A 14,756-nucleotide genomic window follows, 5' to 3' on the forward strand; every position below is an offset into this window, starting at 1 on the left:
CATTCCTGGCTGAGGACCACTGCACTCCCCACTGACACCAGGGCATATATAGAGGACTTACCTTTTGATGGCCAAGGTCTCTTTCATGCGTCCACTGATTTGACGCTCCAGGACATGGATAGGAGCATTAAGGCCTCGAGGTCGCTGGGGGTCTCTGTCCCCTCTAAGCCCTTTTGTCCTCGCTCTTGGTCTCATTACGGCTCCAGACGTCAATACGCTAAGCCGTCGCCGGATGAGGGCTACAGGCCACGTCGGTCCCCATCTGCAGACAGACAGCAGTACCAGGCCAGACAAAGATACGGCTCTGGACAGCAACTTGTGAGAGCGAAACAACCCAAACCTGGCAAGCAGGGCCTTTGACTTCTGCCTGTCTACCTCTTCCAACCCTACCCGCCTCCATCCCTATTTGCAGGCCTGGGCCACCATTACATCCTTTCCATCCTAGCCAAGGGTTATTCCATCAAATTCATGGAATTCCCACCTCTTCCTGTAGTTGGCACCACTCCCCCATTGTCATTTCCCCTCAAAGAGGTCGCCGCATTTCTGTCAAAGGGTGCTATAGAACCCGTGACTTTAGATCACCAGGGACTCGGTTTTTATTCCTGGTACTTTGTGGTTCACAAAAGAAACGATGGGCAGAGGCCGATCTTATACCTTTGCGACCTCAATGCCTATATACAGTACCAAAAATTCAAAATGACATCCCTACCAGTCATTCTGTCTCTCCTGTCCCAGAGATGCTGGATGGCCACCCTCAACCTCGAGGATGCCTATTTCCATTGAACTATCCTTCGTTGTCTCGGCCTCAGAGTCAACCACAAGAAGTCACGCCTAGCCCCTTCTCAAAGAGTGGAGTTCATAGGGGCGATACTCGATTCCAAAGAGGGTGCAGCTTTCCTGCCCCAGGACAGGGCACTAACCCTGACCGTTCTGGCAAAACAGGTTCAACTACAAGACACCTCCTCTGCCTTCCAGATTCAATGCCTTCTGGGCCTAATGGCAGCTACAACTGCAGTCCTTCACTTTGCAAAGCTGTGAATGCGACCACTCCAGCTTTGGTTCATTTGGCACTTCAAGCCCCTACGAATGTCCCAATAAATTCGTCTTTCCCTGCCACAATTTCCTTGAGGTCACAGCATTCCACCTGTGACCTACAGAGAGGTCATTGAGATGGGCTCCCGAGACCCACAGCGAGGCGTCAGTTGTGAGGGTGAGACCTCAAGGAAAGACATAAACTTTCTGGAACTTTTGGCAATCAAACTGGCCTTTCGATTTTTCCAGCCTCTCGCAAGTCACTAAAGCATGCAGCATGGAAAACTGTCTTTCTCGTTGCCATCACCTCAGCCACGAGGGTGGGTGAACTCGTGGCCCTGCGTCATGACCCACCTTTTCTTGTTTTCCTACTGGATGGTGTGAAACTGGTGCCTGACATATCCTTTCTGCCTAAGGTGGTCTCCGAATTTCATCTAGCCTCTGAGAACTTATTGCCTAATTTCTTCCCTAACCCGGAAGATGGACAACAGCGACTCCTCCACACTCTAGATGTTAGGAGAGAGCTGCTTTTTTACCTAAATAGGACACGTTCAAGTAGGAGGGACAATCATTAATTTGTCTCGTACTCCAGTCACTCAGCAAATGGATTGTCAAGACTATTAAACTGTGCTAAGGTAAAGGTAAAGGTTCCCTTGCTCGAAAGCCAGTCGAATCCGACTCTAGGGTTGCGGTGCTCATCTCCGTTTCAAAGCCGAAGAGCCAGCGCTGTCCGAAGACGTTTCCGTGGTCATGTGGCCGGCATGACTAAACACCAAGGCGCACGGAACGCTGTTACCTTCCCACCGAAGTGGTCCCTATTTATCTACTTGCAATTTCTTGCTTTCGAACTGCTAGGTTGGCAGGAGCTGGAACGAGAGACGGGAGCTCACCCCGTCTTGCGGCACCCGGGTCTTGAACTGCTGAACTACTGACCTTCCACAGCTTGCAGTTCAGCGTCTTAACCACTTGAGCCACCGCAGCTCCACCATTTAAACTGTGCTACCTGCTGGCTAAGCGGCCATTACCTTTGCGAGCACACTCCACAATATCCGTGGCTACATCCACACCCTTCTTGAGGGGTGCTTCCCTGTCGGCGATCTGTGGGGCTGCGATATGGTCTACTCCGAACACCTTCATCAAGCACTACGCTGTTTATGTTCGTGAACGCCACAGAGTGGACCTTGGTCATCTAGTCCTTTCATCGGCAGATCATTGAATTTGTGACAGCTCCCACTTCTAGGTGAGCCACTGCTTTTCAATTTCCCATGGGTGTGATGCACAGAGACCAGGAAGATGATAAACAGGTTGCTTACCTGTAACTGATTATCTTCGAGTGGTCATCTGTACAGTCACACCACCTGCCCAAACTTCCCCACTGCTGTCGCTTCAGTGCTTTTCTTCTGTTACTGACATGACAGTGGTCAGAAGGAACTGGCGGGATGTCCCGCCCCTCCTCCTTGGGCATACGCAGTGGGGTTCCCACATATGCCTGGGAGAGAGGCGCGAAAATCCCTTTGTGAGCTTTGCATACCACTGATTCGGATCAGCGCAGGCGCATAATCCCATGGGTGTGACTGCACAGATGACCACTCGAAGATCATCAATTACAGGTAAGCAACCTGTTTTTCTCAAATATTTAAATACACAGGTATTAAACAGACCAGATGGCAGAAGATATGACCCATTGCTGGTATCAGTGTGTTTTTATACATTTTAACATTCTGCTGCGCATTAAGGCATTTTCTTAGTAATAGTGTAGGGTTCTAAATCTTAAGTTAAACTGTGACAAGACAGTTGTCCCTGTTCTCTTTGGTTACAGGTACAAAAAACCCACTGACTTCAAAAGGAAGAAACTTCAGTTGTTGACCAAGAAGCCACTGTATCTTCACCTTCATCAAACACTACACAAAGAGTGACTCTTGAGAACTGAACAGCTTGCCACAAAACCACGGTAGCTGCCTGTGTAGCATTCATCCTTCAGCAGGCAGGAAGAATTGGAGTGTTTTACCCTGCTGGCCCCATGGGCACATCATATGTTACATGGCAGTGGAACAGGATCAGCAGCCCAGTCCTACCACCCAGGAAGTCCCAGTTCCTTTAGAACATATATTTTTATCACAGATATTCCGAAGTGTGTTGTGAGTTTGCTTCTGATTGGACTGGTTGTGTGTGTTCAGTTTTGTAACTTGGTTTCTGTACCTATACAAGAACTCTAAAGCAGGTGGAAAGTCCTCATCCGCCAAACCTGATACAGCAATAAAGATGTGCCAGTATCAACAAACTGTTACTCTTACAATAATTGGTGCAGGTGTTCCAATCTGCATCACTCTTCCATCTGTGGATTGAGTTGAGATATAGAATTCCAAAGCTTAAATGATACAAGCTTGACTGGTCTGAAGATCCCCCCAGCTTAGTAACCCTGCTGCACTTAGCTGAAGTAGCAAAAAAAATGACCAGGCTGTTCCTAGCAAAACTGCAGTGATTCCAGGTAAATTGTATTGTATCTTGTTAGTGGCATGGGAACATTTAGCTGACCAAAAACGGGGAGGTTTTATTCTTTTAGAAGTTACTAGTTTAATGACTGCTTGGCAAGTTCTCTGTTAAAAGGAATTAACAGGCTAGTGGGGCCTGAAAGACTAACTTCTTTATTCCAACAAAAGTTTCTGTGGATTAATGCCCATTTAAGATGCAATGAGATCTAGGCCATGAAAAAGCTTACAGTGGAGTAAAATTTAGTCTTTAACATGGTGCCAGATTCCTGTTTTTTACTACAACATGCATTGCTGTTAAGAGGAATGAAGCCATAATCGATCCCCTTAAGGGAATACTGGCCCTTAGGAAAAAGTTACTGGCTTGTTAAACAATGCCTAATTTTGCCAGATTTTATTTAGATAGGAAAAGAGTAATTTTAAATAGGATTATCACCTTTTAGAAGAATGGTAGGTTGAATTTATTGTCTAAATAGGAAAATCTAAATTTCTTCCCTGTACTAGAAAAGGATCAGATAAAAACTTTTGTTGATATGTCTATTACAGTATAATAGTAATGCCTATAAAGTTGTTCCATTGTAGTACTCTATTTTTTAATACAATATAGAAAAGGGAGGGGGGTGGGTAGCAGTGCCACAACTTGATAGGGATAGCCAAAAGTGAGCCAGAATTCCTACTAGTGGGATGGTGACCTGCCCACTGAGGAACAGGCCTTCAGTAGGAGCTGTGGGGCTGCCAGAAGGTCGCCACAGCTCTCTCCCATGCAGGAAAGCCCTGTTGTGGAAGGGGGACCTCAACAGGCATCCTGGGATGTTCCAACACAGGAGTCTCAAGAGGCAGCCAGGTGGTGGCTGCCATCTCCTGTAGGAAATGGCAATACTACAAAGACATAACTGTAGAGTGGAAGAAGTTACTACCACCTTCAGGAGACCTTGTGCTGAATGGATTCCTGTTAAACTTTAATAAAACTTTAGTGGTAGGATATTGTACATAATAAAAAGTTTGGCCTAAATATACAGTAAAAGGTATCCTTAGCTGTTGCAGCTACAATGGGGGGGGGGTGACTTCACTGATCCTGTTGACTCTCTAAACACTTTAGCATGCTTGAAATGGGTTAACATTTCCTTGGAAGTGCTCAGACTTCTCAGATTCTGGACATTTTTTGTTCTAGAACACTTTTTACAATAGTACAGTGATGGTTGCTCTCAGTATTCCAAACGCAGCAGTGACAAATTCTTATCAAGGCATTAGGGTACTGTTTTATTTTCAATCCCTTTCCTAAAATTTCTCTTTTCTCTGCAGCTGCACTTAACATTAGCACTTCCATTGAGTCCTTATTCTCCTTCTCCATTCTCCCCCATATCACTGATCTGCCCTGTCTTATCAATGGAAGCCCAAGTGCAGGCAGAAGGCACTTACTAATGGGGATCTTTCCCAGCAACCCTCAAGACTTCTGAAGAGCTGAACCAGCCAGAACCATCCCCCACCTTGCTGTAGTGCAAGCAAGCACCACTAGCAGAGAGAGAAACAAGTAAAGAGGGGTCCCTTACAGGACCTGGTACTATTGGATTTATTCAAAAAGACGGTATGAATTCATAGTGTCGGAGCTATTGAACTATAAGTGTAAGTAACACAGATTCATGCTTCTCTTTCCCTTCCGCCTGGAGATCTGAGCCCTAAAAGGCTAACGCTGGAGCTTCTGGGATTCACCTTGGCAAAAAGAATAGTAATAAACCAATGACTTTTTTCTTTAATTAGCTACTTGTCCATAAGATTTGCTCTCCTGTCCCAAGTGCTGTTTACTGGGGATCCTTCGGTGAATGACTTGCACTCAGCAGAGAGTTGTCAAGTAACAATACCCAAAAATCATGCATGTCTCCGAGAGAAGGTAGCTACAGCTGTGTTGTCTTTCATTGATGTGGATGCATGTGATCTCCCATCACCTGCTAACCCAACCATTCTTGCTTATTCAAAGCAGCTGCTGTTTTACTTACTTAAACTACTATAAACACTGCCTAAAAAATCATATCTCCCATCTCAATGGCTTGGGGGCTATGGTTCAGTGGTAAAGCATCTGCTTTGCATGTAAGATGTTCTACTAGTTACTCTGCCTAGTATATCTGGCTAAAAGAATAAGGTAGGAGGCAACACAACAGATTTCCATCCGAGAGCTGCTGCCAGTCAAACAACACTGAATCTGACACAACAATGATCTAATTCTGTACACAGCATTACTCTAAAGAAACAGGAGGTCTAAGCCCGCTAATGGAGCAGATATGGCAAGTTCTCCTACAAGTACCTTTACATGCAGAACTCAAGGGCAAGCAACAATGAAGCAGCGAAGCTAACACCTGATTAGAAATGGACTGAAAACTGCCTAAAGTCAAGAATCCTCTTTTCAAGCACTTCTTGGCAGCATTCAGTTGTTTTCTCCTGAAAGGCTTCTTGTCTGATGTACTGTGCAGTGGCTCAAAAATGATGGTCACAGTCACAGAACAGACCGCAAAAAGAAGAAACTGAGGTAACTGCGCTAGAAAATATTTCAATAACAATCACAATATTTATACAAAAATGTGTACAAAAAATCATATAAATGCACAAGGCAGTTGAAAATTGTGTGACGATGGTCTCCGGAATGTTCTATCGTTTCGATACTATTCTTCTTCCAAACGTGGATGAAAGCAGCAACTCTTGGTCTGTCATTTCAACAAGTAGGTATCAAAAATTTCATTAATAATCACCGATGTATCATAACTTAGTTGCAAGAAATTCTCTGAAAGAATGTTCCTAGGGCAAAATGCTTGTATAAGAATAGTATCAAAACGATAGAACATTCCGGAGACCATCGACACACCATTTTCAACTGCCTTGTGCATTTATATGATTTTTTGTACACATTTTTGTATAAATATTGTGATTGTTTGTTATTGAAATATTTTCTAGCGCAGTTACCTCACAGTTTCTTCTTTTTGCAGTCTGATGTACTGTGCAAACATTCTAGTAGCCTTGCTCCAGTACAACCTAAATGTGACATGTATCAAGGCATCAAAATGATCACATGGATAAAGTGCTTTTAAGCAACAGCTGTACAATGACACAGTTGTAAGTAGTTCTATTTCAACGCATGTTTGAGCTTGGAAATGAAAGAAACATGCTTTGCAGTCTGCTTTGGTTAGGGGGGCCTCCACACTAAATTGGATATGTTCTAAAATGCCTGGCTTGCATTTTCCTGGGCACTGAAGACTCTAAAAATCTTTTTCTGCTAGGTGGGGGCATATCATTGTGTGATGATCCACCGTAGCCCTCCACTAAAAGGGGCCGGTTGCCCTGGCATACTGTAGCAAGTTCCTTGATTAATCTGTAGTTGTACTTCTATGGCCATGAAAGAAAACAGTGTTGAACAGAACTCATTCTTCAAATTTAGCAAAAGGGACCTTGCTCTCTTTATTAATACAACTGTCCTTCCAGTACAGTGTAGTTTGTGCCTCTGGTCTTTTACACCAGATGTTTTTAAAAGCTTTGAGTTAGAATCCCTATGTAAACAACTGGTCTACAGTCACTGTAGGCTATAGCTGAAGGGGTAGCATTTTTTACATACAGTATTTCCACAGGAAATGTTCAGATTATATTTTGAATTATGAAATCATCCACCAGTTTGTTACATAGGCTACATTAATTAAAAACTAACCACACAGGTACTTTTCATATATTGCACGTCGAGAGCTGTGAGTTGACCACAGCTGTAAGAAGCAGGCTTCAGGTTCATCACAGAAAAATTATACTTGCATCCCAGAAGGATGGACAAGTCCTTATTAAAGGTGATCAAAATGCACAATGCTAGAGATTGGAGACAACTTATTCTTGCATTTTTTAAAAAGCCACATTGAAACCAAATCTAAAAGTGGAAACAGAGTTGGTTGTGCTGAAGCCACTGAAATCCTCACCACATGAAACGTGGTAGAGTTCAGTCCAGAAATCTCAAGTCATGGTTTCTGTTCCGGATGATGTGCTGAGTCCTGTGAGCTAGCTGGGGATGGCGGACACTGAGGACCTCCTTGGTAGTTACTGGGTCCTGAAGGCGGCGAGTCTCTGACCGAAGGCGGGGGATAGTCCCGTAATCCTTGTGGGGGTAGCCGTGGAGGATAATCTCTGGGGGTTGGAGGCCGGAAAGGAGGAGGTCCACGGAGATATCCTCTATGCTCTGGGGGTGGCAGTGGGCCAGGTGGAAAGTCTCTCATTCCAAAGGGAGGACCGGGTGGATAGTCTCTTGGAATGGATGGCGGAGGAGCACCACGGACTAAAAGGAAAGGAAGAAACAGTGAAGCTGGCACACCCTGTAAGAGTAATCTTTCTTTCAACAGCACTTTGGCAACATACCTAAGAGTAAATGTGAGTATCTCAACTTGAAATCTGACAGCAAACACAGAATCCCAAGACATCCCTGCTTTCCACAAGTGCACTCCTGGCTTGCAAACCCACTTGAGGTCAGGGAAAGAAAACCCACATCTACTATATACACGATGGAGCACTTGTGCCCTTCACAATCTCCTGTCACTTTTCTGTGGTGGAAAAAGATTTTCGGAAGCTCAGCTTCCACAAAAACTTGAATATGTAAACTTATACATTGACTTTCATAATTTATTTTGCTGTAATCTAAAACACCACTGATTGACAACGTTTGGTTTTTGAAAAAGGAAAGATTGCATAAAAGGCATGACAGCCCTAGGTGTGACCATTTACACAGTAATAGGTAGGAATGGGCTACTCAGTATGATTGTTTTATAGCTATGAAGGCACAACAGTTCGCTTACTTGTTGCAGACCAGTCAGGAAGGAGAATCCTGGCAACAAAGGAACCTCCCCAAGAGAGATTGGTCCAATTGCTCACTAAAGGCTGACTACTGTAGCAGATACATTTGGATTCTATCAAGGCATTTCTAAAACACAGTATTCTCTTGTCTCATTGTATTCCTTTCTAACGAAGAACTCCCAGTAACAACAACCCTCAATACATACAACCTTATAATACTGTTACAATATGGCTGTGCCACAGTCCTGGTGATGTCACAAAGACTGCCTTTAACAAACCTCCTCCTTACTTCAAATTCTCCTTTCTTCCTTCCTTAGTTGAAAAAGTTTTGATGATACAATATGGCTGTGCCATAGTCCTGGTGATGTCACAAAGACTACCTTTAACAAACCTCCTCCTAACTTCAAAGTCTCCTTCCTTCCTTCCTTAGTTGAAAAAGTTTTGATGCTGTAAAAAACTTCCCTGACCAACCCAGCCCTGCTCTGCTCTATGGATCCTACTGTGTATCCTGGCCTGGTTTACGGGCTCACTTGCTATACCTAGCCCTGCTCCTCCTCCAGATCTCCTTTAGATTATGGACAATCTCTGCTCAGATCCCTACTTGACTCCCCCACCCAGCCTCTCTTCCTGGAACACCAAACCTCCCGAATGGTGCAGGCCCAAGGCCCTCTAAGAACATCAGCTGCCTACATGCATGTTATCCCTTAGGTAATATATTCCTTTGCTCTTTTTGTCATCTTACCCATTCACCCCAGCCTTTTACTTGAGTTAGACATTGCACAATGGTTGTGTGTGAACATTTGGGACTACTTACCTATTCTGGACATTTTAGTGATTAGTGCTATTAATATATTTAAACATTACTCTGACTACATGAATTCTGTTCCTGCTCAAACTGTCTGTGATTATCAATATATCTGATTCTCAACATGGCCAAATCTCCAGATACTGGAAGCGAAAGACTGAAGCCAGGAACAGCAACAGATCTTTCTACAAACCTGAGAAAAGCCTCTGCTTAGCAGAAAAATCTGAAACTAAAATAGTATACTTCGGGGTTAAACCCCACCCCAAATAAAAGCAGTGCCCGTGAGTTTATGAAATGAATCCCCAGTGGGCGTTACCAGGAAACCACAACAGTCTTTACAGCATTCCAGGCTTGGTTTCCATCAATAAAAGGGGCAGGGCCCTTTCTAGGGCTGTTTTGGGGCTAGGCCTCACAGCAACCACCTTGATACCACATGACTTGCATGACTTACACAGGACTGGCTGCTTAATACCATTGAACAGCAGCCAGCACAGGAAAGCCAGTGTACTGTAATGGCTAGAGTTTCAGACTAGTATCTGGGAGATCCAGGTTCAAATCCCCACTCTGGCATGAAATCTTGCTAGGCGACCTAGGAACAATCGTACTCTCAGCCTAACCTACCACACAGGGTTGTATGTGAAGATAAAAGGGAAGAGAATAAGGGAAATTGCTTTGGGTTCACATTGTGGAAAAAGGTAGGGCATACATGCAGTAGATGAGGGGGGAGATAAAATGTAGGTTGGTTGGTGACTGGGAAGGAGAGAAGGAAAGCATGGACAGGTGAGGATATAGGGGTTGCCAGGAGGTGGTAAAGAGGAAATAGTGTGGGGATGGGACAGAAGGAAAAGTGAAGTGCCCCTCACAATTGTGGTTTCCCTCCTGCGCAACTGGGCATGGTCCAACAGCCAGCACAGTGCAACTTAGACACTTTTCCCAGGAAGCAGGAAGAAGGGAAAACTGAAGACTGGAAGAAAGGGCAGATAAAAGCAGGTTGACTGGTGGGTGGAAAGAAGAGAAGGAAGAAGGATAAGACAAGAGTCTATATGGCTTTCAGGTAACAAAGAAAATAAAAAGGGGAGCGGGGGAATGTTCTACTGAATTCCAAGCCTACCACAGAGCATCAGCCCTTTGTTTTAAGGATCGCTTAACAATGTGTGTCATACCCCTCTCTCTAGAATAGGAGTGAGACGAGACAGAAAAGAGGCTTCTCTCTTATTTGGCTTTCATAGAATAAATATGGATCTATGTAGGAAATGGGCCTCATTCACAGAGACACATGCATCTAACCTACACATGCATTTTAAGCACACAAAGTAAACACTGGAAGAGTTCTAGCAATGTGTCATTTAACTTTCAGTACACACAAAAATGCCTGCCAAACATATTAAAAATGCTACAACAACCATGGCTGTGAATGGAAATCCATTATATCAAAATAATATTCTGTACTTAAAGTACTTTAGCCATTGGTAATTAGTTCTCCAACTGCTATAACTATATTGGCTCAAGCCCTGCCAATTCTACACAAGACAGAACTGAATGCTCTTTAAGTTGCATGTTGACAAGAGGTCCTGTTCTGCAACAAGATGTGAAAAAGATTCTGGAATTCATAGGGCTATACAATTTTTAAGTAAACATTTCAGCACAACATAAATCATAGCAAGCATACCTAGAGAAAGAGGAAGAGGCCGAGGTCCATAGGGCGCTCGTGGTGGAGGTCCAAATCGAACAGGAGGTGGCAGGGGTCCAGTTGCTGAAGATGTCATTATGGGAGGACCAGGAAAAGGTGGCGGTCCTTTAGAGCTTACGTTAACCTGTAAAAATTGCAATGTTACCCTTCTAGTAGATGTTCCAATAAAATGAAGACTGAACTTCAGGCCAAACAGTATTTTGAGACACACAGCCAGGTAGCAGCAGGGTTTTCAAACTCCATTTATCTCCATATTAAGAAGATTTCCCTTCTCTTAGCAAATATCTTCCAAAGAATGAACTTCCAATCACATTCAAACATGCTGTCTAAATCTCCTTCATGTGCAAATGACAGGAAGACCAAACAGATTTCGTTCCAACATAAAAATCTAGAAAATACACAAGGTGTTTAAAAGCCTTAAGTATCAGGAACCACCACACCAGAAAGATTTCTGAAGTAATATAGTTATGTTGTCCTTAAGAAGATTAAAAAGCTTGGCTTTTCCAAATTCAACGTTAAAATGATATTAGTTGTCCCAAAGATGCAAGTAAGTTTAACAAATCAAAAAGCCTACTAAGAGATGCAGCTCATGGTGAGTTCTGCAAAGACCCATTTTGTTATGCCACCACAGGAAACAGCATGCTCCTATGCCATCTTTTCCATCAAAGCAGTGGAAGCAACAGCACCATACCCAGCTTCTCAGTACTCACTGCAGTTTGTTCAGCAGATGAAGGTGAAACAGCATCAGCACCAGCACAGGGGGCTTCCTGCTCTTTGGGAGGATTTTGCTTTATTTCCCCCCCAACAAAATAATGACAGTGAGATGACAGACAAAATAGATGATATGTAAGTAAGAGGCAATGCAACATATATAATGGGGTAAGAGCAAAGATTCTGCCTCGAGTGTCACTTGAGCAGCAGAAAAAAGACTCACTCCCATTTACTCACCATTCCATCCACTAGCGTAGAAGATGGAGAGGATGTTCTTGGCCCACAGTTGATGAGGGGTGCTACAGCAGGACCAAGGTCTGGAAAGAGGAGAAAAGACCCCCATACGTTTATACTGCTTCTGGAAAAGACTACATACTTATTCAGCTGACTAGTAGTTGTGTAGCTGCAGTCTCACCTGGAGCAGATATTCTTCCTGACAGCTCTGAATGCCTTCTCGGAACTGGAGGACCCTCTGGCACAGAAGCACCTGCCAGAGATTGAACACACAGCTCATCCACTTGCATGGTTAAGGGGTTGCTCCTGCAACTGTATTCTTAGCGCTCTTCAATTAGACACACTTTCTCTTTTTTCTGTTATTCACAGTACTGGAGCAATGTTGACAAACACATTACAAGCTTATTCTCCCAACCTTAACAAGAAATAAGGGAATCAATTTGAAGTAAATAATAATCCTTACTAAGTAGGGAACCTTATTAGTTTCAAGTACAGTTACAATTGATGCCAACGTATCCTCTAAGGTAAGGTGGGAGGGGAAGCACATGATCCTCTGATCCACTCTTGATCCCTTTAACCATGGTTAAGAGAGGCCCTTGCACTGCCTGAAATTGCAACAAGAAATCTGAGGCAAAATATTTAATGAGGACTATCAGAATTAACTTTTAGATAGCCTGGGATTTTCAAATACAATCACCACTGTTAAGAGCAGCTGAATTAGAACAGTTACTCCCAAATCCTAGACATAAATACCAGGAAGTACCTTCTGCTCATTTAAAATGGAATCTTAAATTCATAGCTTTACATAATGTGTGTTAGGCAGGAGCAGCAGAGCTTTACGGCATCCAGGATTATTCATTGCAAGACTAATGGCACACAAGACAGCCAAAGGTAACCTATTTGCGTTCAACTGATTTTAATGAGAGGAAATTTAAGCAGATGGTTGGCCCACCAATTGAAATCAAAAGATCAAGAAGTGTTTAGCATGGGCTGAACGGTACTCTAAATGCTTCAAAATATGGTGTTACAGAATACCGTTATCCTGTTTAATTTGAGGCTATTTGTTCCTTTCACTGTTTTTTGTTGTTCTTAACATAGACAGAAACCAGAAATTAGCTGCGAATCTAGACAGTCAATGGTTGGATTTCAGTCTCCTAAACACAAATGATTGGGAGGCTGCAGACCACTGCATATCTTATATGGGCTAACCCTTCTCACTTTAAGGCTCATGTTTCCGACTAATTTCAGGGCTGCTTCCCTGGATAAGAATAGTTGGCAAAATCCTTAAATAACAAGGAAGAGCTTTTCCTAGCACTAATTAAAGTGTGAGCTGTAAAAGTCTTAGTCACAAGCATCTTGCAAAGATTCTTCTGGCTGTTAGGATCAGCCAATTTCCATTTCCATTCAGCATTGAGAAGACACTATTAGTACTACTGAGAAAATGACAATGAGTTAATAAGGCATGATGGCCATTCAGCATTAACACAAGATCCAGGAAGTGTGATGTAGCAGTTTATAAGTGGCAATGCTTTAAAACAGTTTGTTTACCAAAGTAACTTGAGGAGGAAAAAACTGATTTCTTACTAAATTCACTTCTAGACCCTTCCCTTGGATTGGCAGACAGGGGCCGCACAGGAGGTTCCATCATTAGTGGTGGCGAAGGAGCTCCCCCGCTCACAGGTGAAGGTCCAAAGGAGCCATCTCGACTCACTGGACCTGTAATAGGGTAGGAATAATGTACTATCACTGTTGCAGAATATTTATTTGTTTTCAGAAGAGCCATTCTGGCTCTTCAGTTCATTAGCAACAGATAAGCGAAGAGGATATTTACCTCTGCGGGGAGGGACTTGGTGGTCTGGTCGGCCTGGAGTGGGTTTCACAATTAATGGTCTCTGAAGCGCAGCTATTTTTTGATTTACCTCTATTAACCTAATAAAAATAAAATGAATTATTAAAAAGACACAAAACTACAGTTGGATGTGTATTGGCTTTGTCTAATCTAGTGACAGACTGAAGCTGACTTGTGTGTGTGTAAAGAACATGCAGAGAACGTGCTTACTTTTGCCTCAGGTTGGCAGCTTCCCTTTTCTCTTCAGCCAATAACCTCTCTGCAGAACGTGCCGTAAGCTAGAAGGGAACAAATTGTGGAAATACAATTAATGAGCCAGGCACAAACCACAGTTTAGAATTCTAATTGAGTGCCTACCAAAAACGGTAGTTTGTTGGGCATCTCACGTTCAGAGTTTATTAATCCATGGTTTATAAGCTATGGCTCATAATGATGCTTGAATGCAGCCAGCCAATGTGTAGGATGTCAGCCGCATCAACCATCTCACTTCAGTGGAATAAAGTGAGCTTGCGATGAGCAAATTTAATGATTTTGTGGGGGGAAACCTTACCCAGTTGTCATGGGCCTTCTTCTCATAACTGGCAATCTGAAAACATTAAAAAAATTAAATTAATGTGCATACTCTCCTAACCAATACTCCCTCTAAGATGTGGAGTCATGTGAGCAAAAATTCTACTTTGTGAGCTACTGGCATTAAAGCTGTGAGGGAGCGATTTGGCTACTGCATGAATCAGTTTGTTCTGGAGCCCTCCTTCCTGAGATAAGACAAAAATGTGTGAGCCGGAGGCTAAAAAACTGTGAGCTAGCTCACACTAACTCAGCTTAGAGGGAACACTGCTCCTAACATATCCCACATTCACTTTCTCAAGAATCCTCTCAGGACAGCATCATACCTGATTTTTATAAGATCTCTCTGTTTTTTGCAATTCTTCTTCTATTTCCTGAATTCTCTGCCTGTCAAAAAAAAAAAAGGTTAAAAGCTTAATTTTCTTCACCATTCAAAACCTCCAGACATTAATACTTCAAATGTTTGGGGAGGGGCTGTGGCTCAGTGGAGGAGCCTTTGCTTAGCATGCAGAAGGTCTCCCAGGTTCAATCCCCAGCATCTCCAGTTTAAAGGTCCAGGCAGTAGGTGAT

General features: G+C 43.3%; 2 protein-coding genes across 4 annotated transcripts in view; one reads left to right on the plus strand and one right to left on the minus strand.

Annotated features, from left to right (window-relative positions):
- The window catches only part of AIDA (axin interactor, dorsalization associated), a 45,600-nt gene extending 42,175 nt beyond the window's left edge, over positions 1 to 3,425 (plus strand). Inside the window, exon 11 of one of the 2 annotated variants that reach the window (XM_015424587.1) lies at positions 2,852 to 3,425. In XM_015424587.1, the coding sequence (XP_015280073.1) occupies positions 2,852 to 2,948 (97 nt within the window). In that variant the 3' untranslated portion in view covers positions 2,949 to 3,425. The remainder of the gene's footprint in view (positions 1 to 2,851) is intronic. The other variant, XM_015424588.1, reaches the window with a different exon arrangement.
- Positions 3,426 to 6,700: 3,275 nt separating this feature from the next.
- MIA3 (melanoma inhibitory activity family member 3) overlaps positions 6,701 to 14,756 on the minus strand; it is a 28,216-nt gene continuing 20,160 nt past the window's right edge. The window contains exons 15-24 of one of the 2 annotated variants that reach the window (XM_015424583.1): positions 14,513 to 14,573; positions 14,170 to 14,205; positions 13,830 to 13,897; positions 13,602 to 13,699; positions 13,355 to 13,486; positions 11,952 to 12,023; positions 11,774 to 11,853; positions 11,536 to 11,613; positions 10,805 to 10,949; positions 6,701 to 7,818 (exon numbers count right to left, since the gene is read on the minus strand). In XM_015424583.1, the coding sequence (XP_015280069.1) occupies positions 7,505 to 7,818; positions 10,805 to 10,949; positions 11,536 to 11,613; positions 11,774 to 11,853; positions 11,952 to 12,023; positions 13,355 to 13,486; positions 13,602 to 13,699; positions 13,830 to 13,897; positions 14,170 to 14,205; positions 14,513 to 14,573 (1,084 nt within the window). In that variant the 3' untranslated portion in view covers positions 6,701 to 7,504. The remainder of the gene's footprint in view (positions 7,819 to 10,804; positions 10,950 to 11,535; positions 11,614 to 11,773; positions 11,854 to 11,951; positions 12,024 to 13,354; positions 13,487 to 13,601; positions 13,700 to 13,829; positions 13,898 to 14,169; positions 14,206 to 14,512; positions 14,574 to 14,756) is intronic. The other variant, XM_015424584.1, reaches the window with a different exon arrangement.

The sequence above is a fragment of the Gekko japonicus genome, unplaced genomic scaffold (genome assembly GCF_001447785.1).
Source record: "Gekko japonicus isolate JY-2015 unplaced genomic scaffold, Gekko_japonicus_V1.1 scaffold404, whole genome shotgun sequence".
NCBI lineage: Eukaryota > Metazoa > Chordata > Lepidosauria > Squamata > Gekkonidae > Gekko > Gekko japonicus.